General features: G+C 36.7%; 1 protein-coding gene across 2 annotated transcripts in view; it reads right to left on the bottom strand.

Annotated features, from left to right (window-relative positions):
• SYNE2 (spectrin repeat containing nuclear envelope protein 2) overlaps positions 1-23,827 on the bottom strand; it is a 430,582-nt gene that overhangs the window by 59,642 nt on the left and 347,113 nt on the right. For both annotated transcript variants that reach the window (XM_036734278.1, XM_036734277.1), the window contains 7 exons: positions 18,951-19,130; positions 18,073-18,192; positions 14,727-14,881; positions 14,484-14,628; positions 11,186-11,280; positions 9,169-9,403; positions 6,696-6,890 (listed from right to left, as the gene is read on the bottom strand). In XM_036734278.1, the coding sequence (XP_036590173.1) occupies positions 6,696-6,890; positions 9,169-9,403; positions 11,186-11,280; positions 14,484-14,628; positions 14,727-14,881; positions 18,073-18,192; positions 18,951-19,130 (1,125 nt within the window). The remainder of the gene's footprint in view (positions 1-6,695; positions 6,891-9,168; positions 9,404-11,185; positions 11,281-14,483; positions 14,629-14,726; positions 14,882-18,072; positions 18,193-18,950; positions 19,131-23,827) is intronic.

Below are 23,827 nucleotides of genomic sequence, written 5' to 3'. Positions count from 1 at the left end.
CTTTACACTGTTGTGTTGTCACTTTGTTGTTTTGAGTTTGCTTTCGCCTGAGCCTGTCATATAGATGATGCACATTCCCCCACTTTCTATTAGTGTACTGTATTTTTATTCTGGGTGCGGCCCTCAAATAATTATTTCATTTTAATGCAGCCCTAAGATAACATAAGGTTGGACAGCCCTGCACTATGACCAGGTTGCATGTATTCCAGGAATGCAAGGCTGGTTCAATATTAGGAAAAGTATCAGCATAACTGATGATATCAACAACAAAACTAGCAGAAACCATATTATTATCTCAATAGATGCAGAAAAAACTTTTGACAAAATATAACATCCATTCCTATTAAAAACACTAGAAAGCAAAGGAATAAATGGGGTATTCCTTAAAATTATAAATAGCATTTACCTAAAACCATCAGCAAACATTATATTTAACAGGGATAAGCTAGATGCATTCCCAATAAGATCTGGGGTGAAACAAAGATGTCCATTATCACCCTTATTATTCAAGATGGCACTAGAAATGTTAGCTGTAGCAATAAGAAAAGAAAAAGAAATTGAAGGAATTAGAATAGACAAAAAAGAAACTAAGTTATCACTCTTTGCAGATGATATGATGATTTACTTCGAGAATCCTAGAGAATCAAGTAAATAACTACTCAAAATAATAACTTTAGCAAAGTTGCAGGATATAAAATAAAGCCACATAAATCCTCACCATTCCTATATATTACTAACAAAGCCCAACATCAGGAGACAGAAAGAGAAATTCTATTTAAAGTTACTCTAGACACTATAAAATATTTGGGAGTCTACCTGCCAAGACAAACCCAGGGCCTATATGAAAATAATTATGAAACACGTTTCACACTAATAAAGTCAGTCAAAATCAATGGAAAAACATCAGTTGCTCATGGTTAGGCTGAGCTAATATAATAAAAATGACAATTTTATCTAAATTAATTTACTTATTCTGTGCCATACCAATCAAACTACCAAAAAATTATTTTACAGAGCTGGATAAAATAATAACAAAATTAATCTGGAAGAAAAAAGGTCCAGAATATCAAGGGAATTAATGAAAAGAAATGCTAGGGAAGGTGGCCTAGCCATACCAGATATTAAACTGCACTATAAAGCAGTAGTCATCAAAACTACTTGGTACTGGCTAAGAAACAGAGTGGTAGATCAGTGGAATAGGTTAGGTACACAAGATGCAGTAGTCAACAACTATAGCAATCTACTCTTTGATAGATCCCCCAAATCCAGCTTCTGGGCTAAGAATTCACTATTTCACAAAAACTGCTGGGAAAATTGGAAAATGGTAGGGCAGAAACTGGGCATAGGCCAATATCTTACACTGCATACCAAAATAAAATCAAAATGGGTTCATGATTTAGGAATAAAGGCTGAAACTATAAGCAATCTGGGAGAGCAAGGAATAGTTTACCTATCAGATCTATAGGAAAGGGAAGAATTCATGACGCAATAAGAGATAGAGAGCATTAAAAAATGCAAAAATGGATAATTTTGATTATGCTAAATTGAAAAGTTTTTGTATAAACAAAGCCAATGCAACAAAGATTAGGAGGAAAGCAGAAAATTAGGAGAAAATCTTCACAACCAGTATCTCTGATAAAGCCCTCATATCTAAAATATACAGGGAACTGAGACAAATTTATAGGAATACAAGTCATTCCCCAATTGAGAAATGGTCAAAGGATATGAACAGGCAGTTTTCAGAGGAAGAAATTTAAGATATCTATAGGCATATGAAAATGCTCTAAATCACTATTGATTAGAGAAATGCAAACCAAAACAACTCTTAGGTACCCTATCTCTCCTGTCAGATTGGCTAAAATGACAAAACAGGAAAATGATAAATACTGGAGAGGATGTGGGAAAATTGGAACACTGTTACATTGTTGGTGGAGTTGTGAACTGATCCAGCCATTCCAGAGAGCAATTTGCAACTGTGCTCAAAGGGCTATAAAAATGGGCACACCCTTTGACCCAGCAATACCACTTCTAGGGCTGTATCCCAAAGAGATCACACAAGTGGGAAAGGGACCCGTATCTACAAAAATATTTGTAGCAGCTCTTTTTGTGGTGGCAAAGAATTAGAAATCAAGTGGATGCCCATCAATTGAGGAATGGCTGAACAAGTTGTGGTGTATGAATGTAATGGAATACTATTGTGTTATAAGAAATGGGGAAGATAAGGATTTCATAATAACCTACATGAACTAATGATGAGTGAGGGGAGCAGAACCAGGAGAACATTGTACACAACCACAGTCATATTGCTTCTGTGATGACTACCTTTGATAGACTTGGCTCTTCTCAGCAATACGACGTTCAAAGACAGCTCCAAAGGACTCATGATGGGAAGAACTATCTACATCCAGAGAAAGAACTACGGAGTCTGAGTGCAGATTGGGGCAAAGTATTTGCTCTCTTTTTTTTTCTTCTTCTTTTTTGGTTTTGTTTCTTCTTTCTCATGATTCATTCCATTTGTCATAATTCTTTACAACTTGACTATTGTGTAAATAAGTTTAATACAAAGGGATATGTAAAACATATATCAGATTCCATACTGTCTTGGGGGAAGGTGGGAGGGGAGGGAGGGGAAGAAAATTTGAACTCAAAAACTTGTGGAACTGAGTGTTGTAAACTAAAAATAAAAAATCTAATAAAAAATAAAATTTTTAAAAAAGAAAAGGGAACAATCTTTATTTGAGTAATATTTGAAACATTACTTAGTTAAACACTTTTGGTTAAGATAGTGGTGATATAAAAGGTCCCATAGGAGCTCAGCTCTCCCATAAACTCTCCAGCAAAGTTCTAAAAATACACCAGGAAGAGAAAAATGATAAAGAAAACCAAAGAGAAATGGTATTAAATTCTTCTATTCAGTCCAGGTCTGCCTTAGAAGACTGAATTGTCTTGAAAGAAAGAAAGAAACAAATGGGTGTTTTGAGCTGAGAAAAGTTGTGTGCCTGGTTCTGTGACCTAAAGGCAGCCTCTGCTTATTAGCTTATTAGAAATTTTTTAGTGTAAACACAAGAGTCAAGAAAAAACTAGAAAGGAAAGTAATTTAAGCAACTTAAAGGTGCCAAACAATGATAAAGAATTTCTTTACATTCTAATGGGAGAGAAGTCACAAATTGTCCTCTCAGAATCTTAATGACTTCAGCGATCACAGGGACAGAAGATTTTATTCTGTTTTATTGGTTTTGACAGGATAAATAAAACAGCAAAAATAAATATACTACAGAAACATTGAGGAAGGAGGAGAAACTCACTATTTTACAAAAATGACTGCTCAAGAAGAAGTCTGCAATCATGGGGGTAGGGTAAGGGGAGCAAACGTCTGTTTTATCTTCTTAGAATTGGGCAAAGGAGGAATGATAATGATGGAATTCTAATAAAGCTGTCCCCAGCCCCAATATTCTAATTTCCTTATACGTTCCACTGAATAGCAGGCCCACTGCCCCTACTTAGACACTGCCCCCTACTCAATATCCTAACTTCTTCATATATATGCTTCACTGCTCACTAGAACAACAGGTGTGTCCATGAATTCATATTTCCCACAGAAACATCAGGCATGCCCATGCAATGTGATCTCAGCCACTGATTCCAGCTAGCCACTGCCCCCAGACCCATTCCTCATCTTTCCCACAGAAAAAGCAGGTGTGTCCACACACTCAACCATGACCACATCCATCTAGTCTCAGACAGGACCACAATGCTCAGCCAATCAGAAAGCAGCACCACCAGGATGCCCGAGCAGGATGTAGATCCCAAAACAACAGAAGGGACTTTCCCTAAGTAGGCATCTGCTCAGTAATAGTAAGGAATTGACATAGAGTGAACTTGTGACAGAGAGAGGCTTATTATAATATCATTATCATACATACATACCTCCCTCGATGGGTTTTTCCTCTATGCGTTGTGGGTAATCACATACGGAGTTCCACTGTGGCTGGCACCCCTCCCCTATTACCTAGTCCCTTAACAAACCTCTCCTGCCTTTTTAATATTCATAATTTCTGTTATGTAATTGCATCTTTGCCCTATAAAAATCTATCTTCCTCTTGGAACTTAGCCCGCTTCATGAGAGGCATCGATCTCAATAAATGCCTAACTTGGATTAGAGGTGGTCTGACTGAATTCTCTGAGACGGCTCCACCGCAGCACATCATGAAACCACAACAGTTTTTGGCATCCCTGGGTGGGCAGAGCCTAAACCGCAATAATAATACACATAGAGTTTGGTGCTAAAATACATTAAACTCAACTGGACAACAGGCAAGCACAGTGAGAGGGAACAGGAAAGTCAGAGTTAAGGAAAGAATAGTCACCACCAAATAAAATTCTCAGGAAATACATAAAGAATGGGTTACAGAGTGGATGAATATAAGAACTAGAATAGGGGCCCAGGCCTGTGGATAGAAAAAGGGCAGAGGAATAGAAGCAGAGCATTTCAAATACTGATTACTCACGTTGATCAATTACTTCTCTTTCTCCACATCCTTCTTCATTGCAAAAGGAAGAGGGGGAGACGAAAAAAATATATATGTACATATATATACACACACACACATATATATACATGTATATATGTACATATATATATATATGCATATATATGTATGTATATATATATATATATATATGTATATATCTGAAAATGTAACCACGAATGTGGATGGAATTAACTCATCCATAAAACAAAAGAGGGGACCAGAATGAATTAGAAAGCAGAATCCCAAAATATGATACTTATAAGAAATATACTTGAAACATAAGGATTCCCAGGGTTAAAATGAGGAGCTGGAGCAAAATTAATTATGCTTCATGTAAACTGAAAAAAGCAGGAATAGCAATCAGGATCTTTGGCAAAGTAACAGCAAAAATTGTTGTTCAGTTATTTAAGTCATTTCTGACTCTCTGTGACCCCTGTAGTAATTTGCCATTTCCTTCTCCAGCTCATTTTATAGATGAGGAAACTGAGGCAAACAGGACTTGTCCAGGGTCACACAGTTAGTAAGTGTCTGAGGCCAGATTTGAACTCAGATCTTCCCAATTCCAGGCTGGGTGTTCTATCCAATGGACTCCCTAGCTGCCCCAACAGTAAAAACAGACATAGGTAAAAGATATCAACTAGTTATGATTAGTTTGAAGAGGAAAAACTAGTATAACTAGGGAAATCAGTTATTTTTAGGCAACATAGATATTTAATAGATACCTAATAGATACCTACTGCCATAAGTATGAATACTTATGAGTACATAAAGGAAAATTAAATATAGGTCATTTCTCAAGGCTCTGTTCTGGGCACTTTTTTCTCCCTCAATACAATTTCTCTTGGTTACCTCATTAGCTCCCATAGATACAATTATCATCTCTATGCAGATGATTCTCAGATCTATTCATCCAGCCCTCTTAATCTCTAGAATTTTTATAAGAATGATGTAGTGGGAGTGTCCTTGATGAAAATGAGACAAAACCAGAGAGGCTTTTGATGGCATTTTTCTGTAACATTCCTCTTCTTTATAGTTACACAACTGTCCAAAGTGGAGAGGTTATAAGATCCCTTTTTGCTTATTAATTTCAGGAAATAATTTCTTTTGGTAGAGTATAAAATACAGCTTCTGTGTCATCAGACAACATGTCTCTCCCACATGCATCGAGATCATATAAAATTCCATCACGAACACAACTAAAGAAATAACTTCGTTAAACCAATCTCAATCTGCTGAGTCCTGACATCAAGCAAGGTGCTACACAGAGTGATAATTATTCACAAAAGGTATTTTTGTTAGTGTCCCTCCCAGCATTAGGAGAAGCCCCATATAAGGACCAAATAAAAAGCAAACTGTCCTATTAACACTGAAATTCTCCCAGTGTTCCTATTCACAAAAGACATTGGCCTGATAGCATCAGGCTTTACAATACTACAAAGCCTCCTCAGTGAAATCCACAATAAAGTTAAATGAGATAACATTTATAAAACACTTTGCAAATCTTAAAACATTACATAAATGTTACCTATTGTCGTCATTATTAAGACTTTTTTAACCATTCATACTGGAAAAACAAGGTGGATTAAAAATATTTATTTGAACATATGGTGACATACAGCTATCAAAATCTGAATGGGCAGCCTTTCCTTTAAATTAATCTTGGATAAACAGATGGCATATCTATCTTAGAAGAACATGGCATGCCCAAAATTGAAATTATAATGGACTGAAAGTGGCCCATAGCTTTATCATGGAACACCACAATTCTGGAAAAATTAAAAATGACAAATATACCAAGGAGCTATATAAAATGGGCATAAACAAGCTGTAGCACTGTATCAGAAAATGAAGTTGTTATTAAAGACATTTCTGAGAGACTGGGATAAAAAAAAAGATGAACCAGTTTTATAGCAATAATCAGAGGCAATAGACAAATAGATGAAAAGGCACCTCAGGAAACAAAAGAAACAAGAGGAAGACCTCAAGTACATTTAGGTAGCTCCTTTGTGTAAGCCATATGGAAAAAAGTCAAGCCGAATGAGAGAGGGGTTAGAATCTGAACTTGTAGAGTGAAAAACCACTCCTAAGATATCACAGAGCAAAAAGTAAATGAAATGCACTTGAATATTATAGATTAAAAAAAAAAATTATTTGACTGTTTACCTCTGTAGTGCTTTGGAATTCTTTAGTCATCTCAGCTACTTGCAGCTGGCAATTCCTCCAAGTATCCTGCAATTTTCTGATTTTTCTGTCAATGGAATCTTTGGTCTCTGGGTCAGCTATTGTCAGTAACTTTCTCCCTGCTTCTAAGGTAAGTGAACAGGTAGTTTGCTGTCTTTGAAGAAGTACTTCTTTGTTCTAAAAGACACGAAAAATGATTTGCTTAGATCAGTGGCTCCCCAAATGTGGTCCTCAGATCTCCTGGGGTCCTTAAGTTCAAGAGGTCTATGAGATCAAAACTATTTCCGCGATAATACTAAGATGTTATTTTCCTATTAAAATATTTCTTCATTTTTTCAACTAAATGTATGTGTGAGAAAAGAATTTCTTCACGTATTCCAACCAAAACAATTTATTATAACAGACCAAATGCATTAAATTAAAAGCCAGGTATTAAATAGATTTGAAAAAATATATAAAACAATGCAACTCTTCTCACTAAATTTTTGCTTTGGAAAATATAGGTTTTTCAATAAAAATTATTTTAACATGTAATTGATTTATTATTGCTATTTTAAATGAATATTTTAAGAACACATCAGGCTTATTTCTAATATGACAAATATCAATAGATACAACCCACATAAACAAAAGTTGTTTGTGTGTTTGACAATTTCTAAGAATGTAGAGGAATTCCTCAATAGCTTTTAAGAGTTATAAGTTTTGTTCTGAGACCAAAAAGCTTGAGAACCTCTCATTTAGATCTATTACATGCCCAGAATTTGTGTGTTTTAATGAGTACCTGCCTTGTTGAACTCTTCTTAATTTTTAACAGCACAAACATATAGGGGAAAATACATGATGGGGAAAGCAAAAGACTCAAGTATGTGTGAATATTACACCTCTTCATCATGTTAATCATTTAATACATGTGACCAAGTAGGGAGCAAACTCCCAAGTGTATACCTCTTAAAGAAATTGTTTTCATTTCAGTGTAAGATCTGACCAGGCAAATTACATAGGAAGGCAACAAACATTATTAAATGCCATGTGCCAGGCATTATGGTCAGCCCTGCAGTTACAAAAGTAAGCCCTCAAGGAGATTACAAAAAGAAAATCCCAATTGCAGTTTGAAAAAATCCAGAGAAATAAAAAATAACCTTCAGAGGATAAGGAATTAGAAGGGCATTCAATTCAGGGGTTATTAGAAATTCAAGGAATTAGTATCACAGGCATAGATCAGAGGTGTCAATGATCTCCGATTATTCTGGTCTAAGTGGTAGCCAGCTCCTAACCCAGGAAGTCAGGGTAGGTGAATTTCATTTAACAACTTAGGGTAATTTACCTGAAATAGAGGGGAAGGAAAAAAAATACCCAAAAGGGTATACTGGAAAGTAGAAGAGATTAGGTTAAATATAGCATTACAAGTCTAAAAATGTGTTTATATATAAAGTTCCAGAATTGTCTCGGGAGGTAAGACTGTTTTCTGCTTTTCTGTGTTCCCAGCACTTAGCACAGTGCCTGGCACATAGCAGGCACTTAATAAATGCTTACTGACTTGTTGATTGGCCTCTATGAAACTATCTAACTAGTCAAGAATCTTTTTGTTTAATTAATAAAAGATCTTATTTAGCTTTTGTAGCAACAATTCAGCTAGCAGCTGCTGTGGGAATTTCTAATAATCCCTTTTACAAGCCCAACAATAAGAATGCTGCCAGCACAGGATCTTTGATCTGCTTTACTAAGGAAAGTAACTTTAAGAGGTTAACAATCTTACTTGAATCCAACATGTATATATATCATTCACTTAGTTTAGGGGAAAAAGCCAGCACCCTGAACTTCAGAGCAAACTAATACAAACTAATTACAAAGATACATTATAAACAGACCAAATACAATTCATAGTTACCAAGAAGGCATCTGAGTTCACAAGCTGGAGGGCTCTTAACTACAGCTGCCCAGCGTCTCCCCATCAATACTCCTCCAAGAGTGAGAGCCCCCCACAAATAGCTCTGTTCTCTCTTTTTATACACTCTTTAGCTGTCATCAAACATCATCTGAGCAACCAGAACTTAGGCTCCTACTATTGGCTCTGGTCTTAGCAACTCCCCTTAGAACCCTGAGGGCTTCATGCCCACATAGCCTTAGCACCTAGTAGATAGGGGTTTGCGCCTGGGGCTTTGTACTTAGTAAGGCTCAATCAAAGACACTTAATTAATTTATCATTCTAAAACAGTAAAAAAGTCCCAACTTAATTGCTATTACAGCTTTGTATAGTCCAAATAAAGGGCTTATTTTGAAAAGATTCTAGTACTTCAACAAGTATTTGGTTCAATTTTTACAAATCCATTTTCTTATGGTTTAAGCATAGGTTACTGTGTTCCTTGGGATACTTGAAAATGGAAAGAATTTTAAAAGCCCTGAATTGAAAACTCAAACCTGTCAATGCCCCTAAAACACATACTATCAGCAATACCTTGAGATCATGAATAAGACTTCTGATTTGGTGAAGACTGTAAGAATCTTGGCTCTTAACTGCAGACAGGAAATGGTCAGTATTGGTGAGGAAGTGGGTCACATTCTGTAGAGAAGCACTGAAGTGTCGCCATTCTTTCACCCGCTCATTGATGGCAATCCTCCTCTGCTGAGCCCTTCGGGTAGCATCTTGCCACCGTTCTTTTAATATTGTGAGTTTCACAATGAATTCCGTTCTGAGGAAAGACAGAATCTTCTTTGAGAATTATCACAAAATATTTTAACTTGACTTGATTTCCCCACTTGAAGGGCAACTAATAAACAGTGTGATAACTGAAGCTTGGGTTTATTATGTGTATAGGCAAAAAAACTCAACAAATCTGACAGTCTATAAGCCCCAAGAAGTTGCTTGAGCCACAAGCTAACACATAGGTAATTATTTGCTACAAGGTCAAAAGTGAGATTACAAACCTGGTCTTCCTCACTCTAAGCCAAACACTCTATCCACTGGAGCATACTGCCTCTCATTTATTTACATAAATCTGAAAAAGCTTAGTATCAAACATAATTTTAAAAAATGAACAGGAGGATATGTTTGGGTTTATCTTGGTATTGCGCCAACATAGTGACAAACATTCTCTAAAACAGAAGCTGCTTTAAAACACAGCATGCAAAACCATAAATGATTATCACAATTATAAATGAGCTGAATGGAATACTGATGAACAGGCAGGCATCTTGTAATGTGGTTGATTACTTGAGAGGGTCAGGCATTATACAAAAACACCAAGAGTGTGCTTCCTGCAGTTCTACTATTTCAACTTCTTTTAAATAACATATTCAACTATGGAAGATGACTTAATCAGAGAAAAGAATATATCTTGGTTTATCCTCCTGATCAGACAAAAAAATTTAATACTGGTACAAAGTTGAATTTATTTGTTGAACTAGAAAGGAATGTGATTTACTATAAAATCTAACAATTCCTCTTGGAGAGGGTTCAGAGAGAGCTACAAAGATATTCTTAGGAGATGAAAACAAGCAAACCAGAAATTAAAGGGAACGAGATTTAGTCAATGGAAGGAAATGCTCACAGGTGATAATAATGGAGAAATTATCTCCACGGAAGATGGGTCAAGAAGAAATGGGCTTTAACTTCAACATAAGGAATTAACATAAAGAAGAACTTTATAGTCAGGCTTCAACACTAGGATATACTCCCAAGGAGATCAATGGAATCACCTTTTAAAGGGGGTTTAAAAAGAGCCTTTTAAAATAACAGAGATTGTTAACTGCCAGGGTGACTTAAATATAAAGCTTAATCAAGACAAGGGTATTGGCTATTTGACCTGCAAAGGGGTCTTCAGTCCTAAAATTCTTAATCTATGTATACTGGGGGAGGGGGAAAGCAGGGGAGCCCTCATGTTTTGTTTTCTAGAATACTCCCCATGAAGTATTCATGGAACTGAGCTGTCCTTCCTGGCCCACTTCCAGGGAGACACGTGTGTGTGTGTGTGTGTGTGTGTGTGTGTGTGTGTGTGTGTGTGTGTGTGTAGGTGGGGGTGGGGGCTACATCAGAAAGATTGGCCATAGAACCAGAAAGAACTGCCCACTCAGGAGACAGGAGTGACTTGCTTTAACCAGGATAAATTAGGAGGACCCCATTATATATGGCATTGAACGACTCAAGCTAACTGCTTTTTATTAGTTACGCTGTGGGGGGCGGGATCTCAGAATACAAGGAGATTTTTGATAGGTAAAACACAAGTTCCAAAGAACTAATCATTTGTTATAAATACATGTACCCCACATACTCCTGTGAAAAGTGTACAGAAACTTAAACTACAAGTGAACAAGGAGAACCTAGTCTTGCATATAGAACTACGGTATCCATTCCCACAGAGCCCTTCGTAACATGATGTTTAGATGCTGACTTCATTAAGATTCACTTAGGCAGAATTCCTTTACCTATTGAATTACTATCACTATTTCTCATTACATACCAAGAAGCACCTTACCTCTTCTCTATTTCTGGCATATCCAGAAGTTGGAGTGAGTGGCTGACAAAACAGTCAGCAACTGGCTGATTTACAGAAATCTCAGCTTGCAACATCTGCAAATATTCCCAAAAATGAAATGAATCAACATAATTCATTATTAATTTGGAACTATATTTTATTTAATATTTTGAAAATATTAATTACTAATTTGACATTCTAAATAAATACAAAGATAATATCAAATTGAAACCCAAATAAAGCCATGAACTCCGAACAATTTACATTTTTACTTAGAACAGAGGAAAAAATAGCTTTCACTATGAACAAACTAGAATAATTGATTTGCTCGATGTCTCCTAATTTCCTTTCTGCCTATACTTGTTTTTTTGCTAATGTTTTTAATGAAATAGTCAGTAAACGTGTGTGCTAGTCTAATTTAGCTATCCTTATATTACATTACATCACATCTTTCCATGTTTCTTTGCATTCTTCATTTTTGTTTTTTTTTTCTTTTTACAGCACAAGTGTTCTGCACCATTGACACATTGGCTAGTTTTTAGCTGTTACCCATTATGCTTGTTACCAGTATGTTTTCAATTGTCCCCTGGCTTATCCTCTGGAGAGGGTTACACAAAATAAAGCATCTATAAATATCTTTATACAGGTAAGTCTTTTTTTTCCTTTTAATAATGCCCTTAGAATACAATTCCCAGGAATAGGATCACTGGGCAATAGATAGCATATGGTCAGTTATATAATTCTTATTATACATATTTCCAGATTGCTCTTCTAAAAATGTTGCACAAATTTATATTCCCACCAATAATCTAATAATAATAGTTTATGCATATAAATTATTTATAATTTCTAGGGTTTTGAGATTTGCGAAATATTTTACATACTTTATGTCATTTGAGATATTTGTGAATATTTTATACACTGACCCATCTACGCTCTTGTCATATTCCCCAGGAGAATATAAGGCTATCGAGAGCAGGAACCACTTTTATTTCCTCAGCACCTAGCCCAATGCTTTGGACACAGTAGGTACTTATATAACATTTGTTGAATTATTATTTAATTTGATCTTTGCAACAACCCTGTGGGGGAGGTACTACAGGCATTAGCATCTCCATTTTACAAATAGGGAAATAGATTTGGAGTAGTTCAGGGACTTGCCCACGGTCACTGGCTAGTAATTTAGAGGTGGGATTAGAACCCAAGCCTCTCATTAGTCTAAATCTATAGCCAACAATGATTCCCCTTGGCAACTTGGGATGAATGCCTATTTTCCTGCATTCCTGTCCCCCTATCCACACTGAATTTTTTCATCTTCAGCCATTTTCGCCAGTCTGATATGCTAGTATCATAAGGTGATAGTATTACATAGTATTTTTTTCTTCTTTAAAACAAAACCTGTTCATTTCCTTAAACTTCTCCATTGAGGTGATGTTTTAATTACTCTTACACATTTATATCCTTATAGACTCTGGATGGCATTTTTTAAAATCAGTTCTATTTGCCACAAAGATTTTTCCCCCTATGTTAGAAGTTCAGCTCTAAAGTCTGCATCTTCTTAGTTAAGGTTCTGATGTTGGGATGAAATGAAGCACTCACGAGTCACTGAAGATTTAACAAAGGATTTTGTTATTTTGCCCTAACAAGGATTTGCCACAAGCATGCAATGGCACTGAGATTCTTTGGACACGGCCCAACTTGTCTCTATTTGGAAATGTGTCAGGTCAATCAGTCATCAGGGTATACAACTCGACCTGTGTAGTCTTGGGCACCCACCAAATCTGAGAGGCCACAACTACAAGGGCTTAGGACCTTCTGTGTCTCTAGATCAGGAAGTTGCATCAGGGAAGCTGGGACCAATCAAGTTACATGGGGTGGAAGAAAGCTGTGTCAGGAAATCTCTGGCTGTTTCTTTTCATTTAATAATAACAGCTAATAATAATGATTTCTTTTTTTGTCAATTAGTTGTATCCAACTCTTCGAGATCCCATTTGAGGTTCCCTTGACAAGATACTGGAATGGTTTGCAATCTCCTTCAGCTCATTTTACAGGTGAGTAAACTGAGGGAAACAGGGTTAAGTGACTTGTGCAGAGTTACACAACTAGTAAGTGTCTGAGGCAGTATTTGAATTCAGGTCTTTCTAACTCCAAGTCTGTGCCATCTAGCTACCTTGTTTTGGAAAATCTGTTCAAGGACTCTTTTAAAAGAATATAAATAATCAGTTTTGACGTCCATGATTTCTTTTATTTATTGATGCACCCGTATTTTACATTAAAATCTGGCTTACAGGGCAGAAAAGCATTGTATAATAATTCTGCTTTAAAGATGCTTAGTAAATTTAACTGGAAAAAAATCTCACCATCACAAAAAAACTAATATAATTTTAGTAAATAAATGTGTTCCAATGCAAAGTCACCCAAAACATCAGTATACAAGTGGGATTTTAAATTCTGATCTGGAGATCTTCTTAATATAAAGAGTTCAGAATTTTAAATTAATTTTAAACTAAAAAAATGCTACAAGCATGAATCATACTTTTTACACTGATAAATTCAGGATCTTTGTATCCTGGATTTGTGAATGTGGTTTAATTTCAGGCCAAGGGTTTAGGGGATAGTGTTCTGAAACTCCCAACATGGAAATACAGGTCAGGTTCCTCAATATTTTAATAGATGCTTGTAACTGGACAAATGCAAATGATTTTACCTCTGCCATAGTTAAGTCCAAAGCACTGAAAGCTGAATTCCCTTAAGTGCTATTTAAACTTTGCAAAAATGGCACATTTACTAACTGTTTGCAAAGCTGTTGTGGTCACATTTGCAGAAGACTTAGAATAGTTCCAACATTTAAACAACTAAGTAGAAAGATATAGCTTTCAGAGATTCTTCAAGATAAGGTCATTCTCCACATGTCTAATGTGGATTTGGAGCAGCTAGACAGCTCAGCTGAGTGCCAGGTTTGGAGTCAGGAAGACCCAAGTTCAAATCTGGCCTCAAACATTGACTAGCTGTGCGACCCCACACAAATCCCTTCATCCTGTTTGCCTCAGTTTCCTCATCTGTAAAATGAGCTGGAGAAGGAAATAGCAAACTACTCCTGTGTCTCTGCCAAGAAAACCTCAAATGGAGATACAAAGAATCAGACCTGATTGAAATGAATGAACAGCAATGTGGATTTGATCCCAATAGAAATATACAACAGTGAAAGAATGAAACACCTTACCTAATTTTGAGATACATTGCTTCTAAAAATTATCTTTTTTTTGGTAAGACATGGGAAGAGGTTTGCTGACATTACCTCAAATGTTTTCTGCTGCTCTAGAAGATCCTCAAGTCTGCCAGCCAGGTTCATTTTCAGATACTCTTCTATCTTCTCCAAAAACTGTATCCACTTTTCATATTTGTGAAAGAATGTTTCATTGAATCCAGTTCCCTGAAGTTCACTATGAGTTAAACAGGATCATGCAAAAAGGATGTTAAAAAATGTGGCCCTTTAGGTTTCCTTAATGGACATAATATCATATTGATGCGGTTTTCTAACCTGCACTTCTCCAGAGCGGTGGCAGTTGCCTGACTCCACTTTCGATTCAGTTTTTGTAATGTCTTTATGTCTATGTCACTAAGTGGCAGCTTGAAGCTCACTTCATTCAAATGTTCCATGTCAGGGGACAATGCTGTTAATTCTAACATGTGATTCTGTTCAAAGGTGGGGAGGGAGACAAAACAAAACCACAATTAAATTCCTGAAAATTCTTTCTTCTTGATCAGACATTTAAATATTTTACAATTTTAGAGCCAACAAGAACTTTAACTATTATCTAGTGATGTCAAAATCAAATAGAAACATTAAACCATGCATATGGAACCTTAAGGACTGCATATTGACTTAGAAAATCACATATTAACATTATTTATATTTATTATATTTTATTTACTTTGTTAAATATTTCCCAATTACATTTTGGGCCCCATGTGCCAGGCCACATAGTTGACACCTCTGATGTAGACAAACCCCTGGCATTTTATAGGTGAGAAAACAGAATCCTAGAGAAGTTCAGTCACTTTCCAGTCTCAAAATTACTTGGCAGCAGAATCAGAATTAGAAACCTGAGTCTCTTGACTCTTAAGCCATTGATTGTGAAACAGTATTTAGCAACGCATTTATTTACATGTTGTGAGAGCTAAAGGAGCATTGTTGCCAACAACATACTTTGGTTGTGAGCGACAGAGAGCCACGTTTAAGGGCCTATCCATTCTATGCTACAATCATCCTCAAGTGGCCTGGACAGCTTGCTCAGAATACACAGGATGAAGCAAATGCTGAAAAGATAATAACTGTGTGATGGCATATGCCCATTGTCTCCATAATTGGGAAGGCTGAGGCTGGCGGATGACCTGAGCTTGGGAGTACTGAGCTGCAATATGGATAAAGCTGATCCAGTGCCTATGATAAGTCTTTCACCAATATAGTGAACTCCTGGGATTGGAAGGCCAATAGGCTGATTAAGGAGGGGTGAAAGGACCCAAATCAGAACCAGAACAGGTCAAAACTACCATGCTGATGAGCAGTGGGATTGGGCCCATGAGTGGCTGCTGTATTTCTGACTTGGGAGATCTAGTGAGAGAGAGAGAGACAGAGAGAGAGAGAGAGAGAGAGAGAGAGAGAGAGACAGAGAGAGAGAGAGAGAGAGAGAGAGAGAGAGACAGAGAGAGAGAGACAGAGAGACAGAGAGACAGAGAGAGAGAGAGAGGAGGGAGGGAAGGAAGGAGAAAGAAGAGGAAAAGGAAAAGGTAATAACTACATCATTTGTTGAATGAAGCATTTTATAAGTGACTTTAAGCTCCAAAGATACAAAATTATCATCTCCCTGATCTTGGCATGAATGGCATTATTTTACTTTGTCTCATGAGCATGGCTATCCTCTTGTCATCTGAAAAAAATGACCTTTAAGGTCGCTTATAGCTCTTGATATTCCTATGATCTTTCCAGTACAATTTAGTGTACAATATTGAGAGTAAAAAATGAAACACTTTCTTGAGTGCCATTCTCAGCCTGGTCAGCTTATCTTCAACATGTGACCTTCAACATGGAATTAGCAAGTGTATTCTTTAGCTTAGCCATGAACCATATAAAACGACCTTTTAAAAGCCTATAGAAAATCATGAGGACTAATATAGCAAGACTTAGATGAAGCAAAATCCAACTAACAACCTCAGTTAATTGTCAAATTAATTTAATAGTGAATTTTAAAAATTAATTTTGAAATAATATTTAAAATAAAATCAATATTTTTGAAGTATACATTTTTGAAATAATTTAATAATTAATTTCTTGATGTACCCCAACTTGGATTGAAAGAAGCATTTCACCAGGAAACAAAAAGCATCAAGAGTGTTTACAAACACTGACATACATGCAAATTATATTCTTTATATATGCATGTATATATAGATCTGAATCCAAAATATATATTCATGTATATTCATGTTCATGCATGTATGTATATGTATATACACATACACACATCTCTATCTATATTCAGGTATAATGAAAAAGAATAGTAGGTTTGAAGTCATAGGTCCTGGGTTCAAATCTTGGGCAAAACACTTAACCTGAGTGTCAATTTCCCCAAGTGGATTCAATGACTATTAAGTTCTCTTCCAACTCTAAATCTATGATCTCAAGTCCAACTCCTTTACTTTCAGCATAGGTTCAGAGATTTATATGTGGAAGGGATGTTTAAGATCACCCATCAGAACTAGGATTCAAATACAGATCCTCTAACTCCACTAAGCCATTTCCTCCCTCCATTCTACATCCTCTGCAATGAGAATCCAGGTTTAAAATCATGACCCCGAAGCTGAATTCAGGAGGATGAAACCTCACACAAAATTTCAATTATGTTTGTTAACAGAGCACTGATCAAAGTAGGGAAATAGATCAACACATTTTAGAATGATTTTCAACAAAGTTTGCTTCCAAAAAAATAATTTGAGAAGGTAGAATCTTAGGAGTTGCTGAAAATTCAGGAACTTATCAGTCCCTGGAAGTTCATGGTGAACATGCTATAGAAAGAAGTAAGCCAGACCAGCAAAATAACATACACAATGATTACAAGGATACAAAAAGAAAGAACAAAAGCAAAACGAATCTGAACACTGTGTAATTCTAGTGACCAAGGCTGGACCAGCAGAAGAGCTGAGAAAGTGTACCTTCCTCCTGTTCTTTGTGGAGGGGGCTTGTGAGTGAAGCACGTGTACTTTCTGCCAGACTTAATTACTGTACTGATTCCAGCCCAATGGAAATATGCAGTTCAAATTTGAATAATGCGACCGCTTCAGGGGACCTCAATGTATCATAAGAAATGGCTCAGCAATAATATTCCTCAGTACTTTTCACTAGAGTTTCCAGTCAGTTAGCCAGAATGCTCTGGTAATGGAGTGTGTTCCAGTTAATTGAATTTGTTGAATGACTGATGAGCAATCATAAACTACTATTTTCTTGAGCTTTGTTGGAAAATTTGGTAAAATTTGGTTCCAATTTGGAATAAATGAGCATTTTTTTATATATTATAACTTTGAATAGTGTAAATTTGAATAAATGTGACCACCTCAGGGTGTCATTATTTACACTAATTGGCACCTGGCTAAATCATGTTTTCAGTTTTATGATTCTAGGGCAGATCAATGGCTTATGATTCAGGAAGACTTGAGTTCTAACCCCAATTTAGGCTTTAGAGAAAAGTGTGGCAGAACAACATATAAATGACTACGCTCAAAAGTTATCATTCTGATTGTATACCAGCCCTTCAAAGCAACACAAACTAGCCCTCTCCTTATACTCCTGATGTTCCAAGCCCTTAGAAAGATGTCAGATTTGACTATACCAGGAGGAATTCTGGATCATCTTTTCTTCCTTGTAGGTCCAAACTCTCTGCTGGATGTTTGATATCGTCTTCCAAAGCTTCTAGTTGGTCCCTGAAATCCTTCAGCTGGGAAAGAACATGCTAGAACGAGAGATATGTTTTCATTAGAAACATCAGATGCATGTCTAATGAGAACAGAAAATAAAGTATTAAATATACTCTTCGATTGTTTGTGTATTTGACAGCTATATACCTCACCTGCTTCAAAAATTATATATATATGTATATATATATATACATATATGTATGTGTATACATGTATGTGTATATATATGTGAAGGTGACAATATCAATATATATTTTGATAAGTATCAAAATATATCAATAAAAATTAAATATATTTAAAAAGCTAATGGTGACTTTGGATACTTGGGTGCTATAAAATACATCCCAGTTTGTGTCTCTTGTCTTTGGCAATTGTCCCTGGCTTATGACGAACAGAAAGGGCCAAGGGAAGTACTAATCAATCTGCTCCCTCAGTTGTCAGTATTGGGATCTATGTGTCCTACTATACACTTTGTTTTGCACAACTGCCACTAATGGCCAGGCAAAAAGTTGAATAAAGAAAACACCATATAATTTATGCACAAATCAAGTAATATACTTTTAAAATAACAACAAACCTGGAATAATTTATTCAGGATAATGTGCTGTCTTATTAACCGTTACTTATAATGAAATGTACAAAGTTTCTGTAAAACATGTTACTGTCCCATAAGAAATTAGTTTGGTTCAGCTTTTCAAATTCAGTTGGAGCCGGGTCCAGAGACAGAAAGATCCCCTGACTGTGTCTGAGATCACAAGATCAAAACCGAGCTAAAAATTAATCTGAGCTGTACCTCAAACTCATTGGACTTCATAAGCAGCATTTTTTGCAGGTAAGAAATCCTCTGAAGTGAAGAAGATTGATTAGAAAGAACATCTTGCTTGACAGGACCTGCTTGCTCTAGGTTTGGTTCAATGACTGCTGAATTCTGAAGAAAGGTTTCTTTTATGTTCTCTAGGTCACGCTGCAAGTTCTGAAAGGAAGAATGTTGAAAAGCAACAATTTTTTCCCTACTACCACGTAACATTTTACACTGAAGTTTTTTTTTTGAAAGTGTAAGCCATGGTAACCCACGCAGGTAGGTAGCTCACTTGAGAGATTGTTGAAAAATCAGCTATTTCAAGCCAAATAATAACTAAACCTTCCTTTGGACTAAGAGAGTAGTTCATAGAAACTGCTGCATCAAGAAATTTTTCTATATCTTGTATTTCTCTCATTTTATAATACTGCTTTTAACATTACTTCAATGGTCAGTATAACCCTCTATCCCATTGTGGCATTTTGATATAAATGAGAGCCTGCATAGTCCCACCAGTTAGGACAAGAAGCTGGTTCAGGAGCCCTTGAGGAAATACTCTATACTGGAAACTTCTGGTAAGTGCCTTATACAGAATGTAGGACTTAATCAGAAGAAGAAAAAAACACATCTCAAGTTCATTCCCTTTAATTGGACAAAAATTTGGACCTAAACTCAACTAGATAATAGGATAATAGTTTGTTTTCCATTTGAACAGTACCTATGAATTTGGAGATAACGAAATTTGTGAGGCTTCATAATTCAAACAAATTTGAAATATATTTACTATCCACGCTTTCTTTACTAATAATTACAAAAGTATAGAGCAATCTACACAAGAAAATATAATGCTCTGAGCAGTGTGCAAAGTCACAATGTTCTCAGAACCAGAAGTTATGTTAACATAGGCACAAACCCACACTAACTCTCAAAACCAAGGATTTAACACTTCACTGATTCCTCTAGCTAGTCTTGTAGAGTCTAGACACAGTACTTTAAGACAGAGACATTGAAAAGGAGTTGGGCCTTTCTCACAGTGATGTCAACAGTTCATGACCACTTCTAATTTCTGGAATTTTACATTCAACGTTAAGTGATATCACAGCCCTTTGCAGGGTACTTTGAACGTAGTTCATAATGAACTTTTAAGGATTTGTCATTCTAATGATGCGGGCACTTTCTTCACCAACTCAACGATGTAGGTGGTTTAGCATTGCTGTGGCCAAAAAAAAACATCACTTTGAGGCCAACCAGGTGATGAATCTAACATCACTTGGTCCTTGGAGAAAGAACAAATTGTCCATCACTGGCTCATACTCAAAACCCTTCTAGATTGAGTAGAACTTTGTGAGAATTTGTGCTCTGCTGGCAAAAGCAGCCTTTAGGATCATAGCCATATAGTGATAGGGCATGGGATTAAGACTATAGCGAAGGGACTTGCACATAGCAGGAATTTTTTTAAAAAAAATCTTTGTTATATTTCTCTGTTTTTGGCAGAGAGGCCAAAATCCTTTAATCATGGGACAAAAATGTTGCGTATACTGTCAGATAAGGTCACTGCATTGTTTTTTTTTACTGAACTATTTTTCCTTATAAATGAAGAGTTCAATACCAGAGTAAAGGAGGTTCTGGAAATGACTATGATGTAAAAACAAAATGTATCAATAAAATGGGAATTTTTTAAAAATGAAACAAAAATGGGAAAAATGTTTATTGACCTGATGCTGGGTTAACAAAATGCAGTCCTTTTGACTCCTACTAAAATCCCAAAACATATCAATTACCCCAGCCAGCCCACTCTTTCCATCTACTAGCTTTTTCAATGCCCTCTCTCTCTTTCCTTCTCTGTCTCTCTCTCTCTCTCTCTCTCTCTCTCTCTCTCTATCTCACTCTCACTCGCTCTCTCTCTCTCTCTCTCTCTCTCTCGCACACACACACACACACACACACACACACACACACACTTCCTGTGTCTTCATCAATTTCTGCTAGTCATTTAAACTGGATAAGTACCTCATCATTTAGTTCCAATCTTACATTTTCCCACTTAAAATCTGTGTGACCTTGGGCACATTATTTAACTTCTCTGGCCTCAGTTTCCCCAGGGCTTATGAACATTTACAGTACAGTATTTACAGTACAAAACTTCTGAACATTTAGAATAGTTCTGTGAGGCTTCCCACTCTCAAGTTACACACAGACAGCCTCATTGAAGAGTTAAGTGAGTGAAACTGAGGTCAAGTCAACAAGTATTTATTAAGCCTTACGATGTGCCAAGTAATGTGCTAAGTGCTGGGGGTACAAATAAAATCAAAAGGAAATGATAATAATAACTAGCATTTATACAGCACCTACTTCGTATGAGGGCTTGTGCTAAGCGCATGACGAATATTCTCAACTGATCCTCCCAACAACTGCTGGAGGTGGTGTCGTTCAGTTGTGTCTGACTCTTCGTGATTCCATTGGGGATTTTCTTGCCAAAAATACTTTGCCATTTCCTTCTCCAGCTCATTTTACAGATGAAGGAAATTGAGGCAAAGAGGGTTAAGTGACTTGCTCAGGGTCACAAAGCTAATAAGTGTCTGAGGCCAGATTGGAACTTAGGAAGATCAGTCTTCCTGACTTCAGGTCTGACACTCTGTTTACTGTGCCACCTAGCTGCCCCACTCTTGGAGATAGATGTTGTTTTTATCCATATTTTACATTTGAGGAAACTGAGGCATACAGTGGTTAAAGGGCTTGCCCAGGGTCACAGAGGTAGTTAGTATCTAAGGCTGGATTCAAACTCAGGTCTTCCTGACTCTAGACCTAGTACTCTTCTCCACTGTGCCACCAAGCTGCTTCTAGGCCATACAAAATTTAATTTTACATTAAAAGTATCCTTAGCTCAAGGACTACACAGGCAAGATCCTACAAAAGCAGGAGGCCCACTTTGATCACCCCCAAAATAGATGGTCTCTGAGTTCCCTTCCCAAGCTCTGGATCTATGAGACCCTGTGATATTCATGTTTTACTGAGCTTCTATTATACTTATTATGCATTTTTTTCTGTTGTTCAGTCATTTTTCAGGCATGCCTGATTCTTTGTGACCCCATTTGGGGTTTTCTTGACAAAGATACTGGAGTGGCTTGCCATTTCCTTCTCCAGCTGATTTTACAGATAAGGAAACTGAGGCAGATGGGGCTTAAGTGACTTGCCCAGGGTCGCACGGCCAGTAAGAGTCTAAAGCCAGACTTTAACTCAGGAAGATGAGTCTTTCTGACTCCAGGCCTGGCATTCTATCCACTGCATCACCTAGCTGCCTTATAAAAAATACAAATAGTTCATTATAAACATTATAAACTGTCTTAAATCATTTTGGTGCTTTGACACTATCCCTTCCTTCCAATCCCTAGTGTCTTTTCCACTCTATTTTGTGTGAGATCTTCCCCCACTATAATGTAAGCTCCTTGAGGTACTTCCTTTTTTCATTTAGCATATTACTAAGCACTTAGTAAATGCTTGATGACTTATTCTCAGTTTCTCAAGTGTTAGTCTTCCATCTTCAACTGGACTCTGTAACCTGAGAGTGGGAAGAACTGTATCCCCTGATTTTCTTGAAGCCTCATAGGCATGTAGTATTGTAAGTGTTCAAAAGGTTTAGGGTTTTTTTCTGACATTCTCAAGTCTGTTTGATTTCAGAAAAGACTAGGGAAGCTTTCTAAGATATCTGAACAAAATTCTTTTAACATTAACCATAATGATGCAGCATGGTTCCTAATTAGACACTCTCACATCATACACAGATTCATTCCAATTAATCCTGGTTTCCATTTCTAAAATAGCTCATTGGTAGAACAGAACAAAACAAAATTTTCATTAAAAGATGCTGAGTACCCACAGGGAATATGGGACTGTTATTAGGCTCTAAGGGGCTTGAAGTATCTGCATGGGCATGGATCAACTTAAGTCTTTTGAAATTAGAAATCAGTAGAAATGATTTCTGAAATTAAAAATCAGTAGAACTGACACATACTCCATGCGTAGGTAGCAATGATATTTGGTTCAACTTTAGTTTCCAAACAGAGGCAATCATAAAAGCTGAGTCAAGTCACTGAGTTTAGTGTGATGAGCAAAAAAAGACTGAGCTCTGTAGGTGTGGATAAAATAAATATGAAAAAAACTCTCTTTCACACTCTATTTGCTATTGCTGTCCCATCCAAATTTAGCCAGCTCACTGAATACCAGAGAAAAGGATGATGTCATGGCAGCCTAGGCCTAGACAGATGATGAGGATAATGATGGTGGTAATGATAGTGAGCATTTATGGAGATGGGTTTGCAAAGTGCTTCACATATACTGTCTCCTTTGATTCTCACAACAGTCCCATGAGGTGGGTTTATTATCCTCATTTTACAGTAGAGAGAGGGTGAGTAACTTGCCCTGAGTCACATAGCTAGTAAGTACTGGAGGTGGGAGTAATGAGCTCAGGCCTTCCTGATTCCAGGTCCAGCGCTCTACCTGATTTACACAAACAGCCTAAGATGACTGTCAATACCAAGAACAAATGGTCTGCTTCCTGTGAAAGTACTCAATTGTGTGTTTTTTTCCTCCCCCCCCCCCCAAGATATAATTAGTCTGCTTAAAACTGGCCTTTCTGGTTTTACCTGTCTACGTCTGTATGGATGTGAAGCTGCATTGAAACACGTTCATTGTTTTCAAAATATCTGCTATTTTTTGTCCCACTGCTTGATATTGGAAGTAGCATTCCTGATCCCTGTTATTGTCATCTTTCCTATCCTGAAGCTTCTTTTCTCCATGAAGCTCTTTCTCCAATCCGCGTTGATCTGCTCCTAATCATACTTGTATTCATTTTATGTAGTAACATCTTGGGC

Source organism: Trichosurus vulpecula, chromosome 8 (genome assembly GCF_011100635.1).
Source record: "Trichosurus vulpecula isolate mTriVul1 chromosome 8, mTriVul1.pri, whole genome shotgun sequence".
Taxonomy (NCBI): Eukaryota; Metazoa; Chordata; class Mammalia; order Diprotodontia; family Phalangeridae; genus Trichosurus; species Trichosurus vulpecula.
This window is presented reverse-complemented; position numbering and strand designations above follow the sequence as displayed.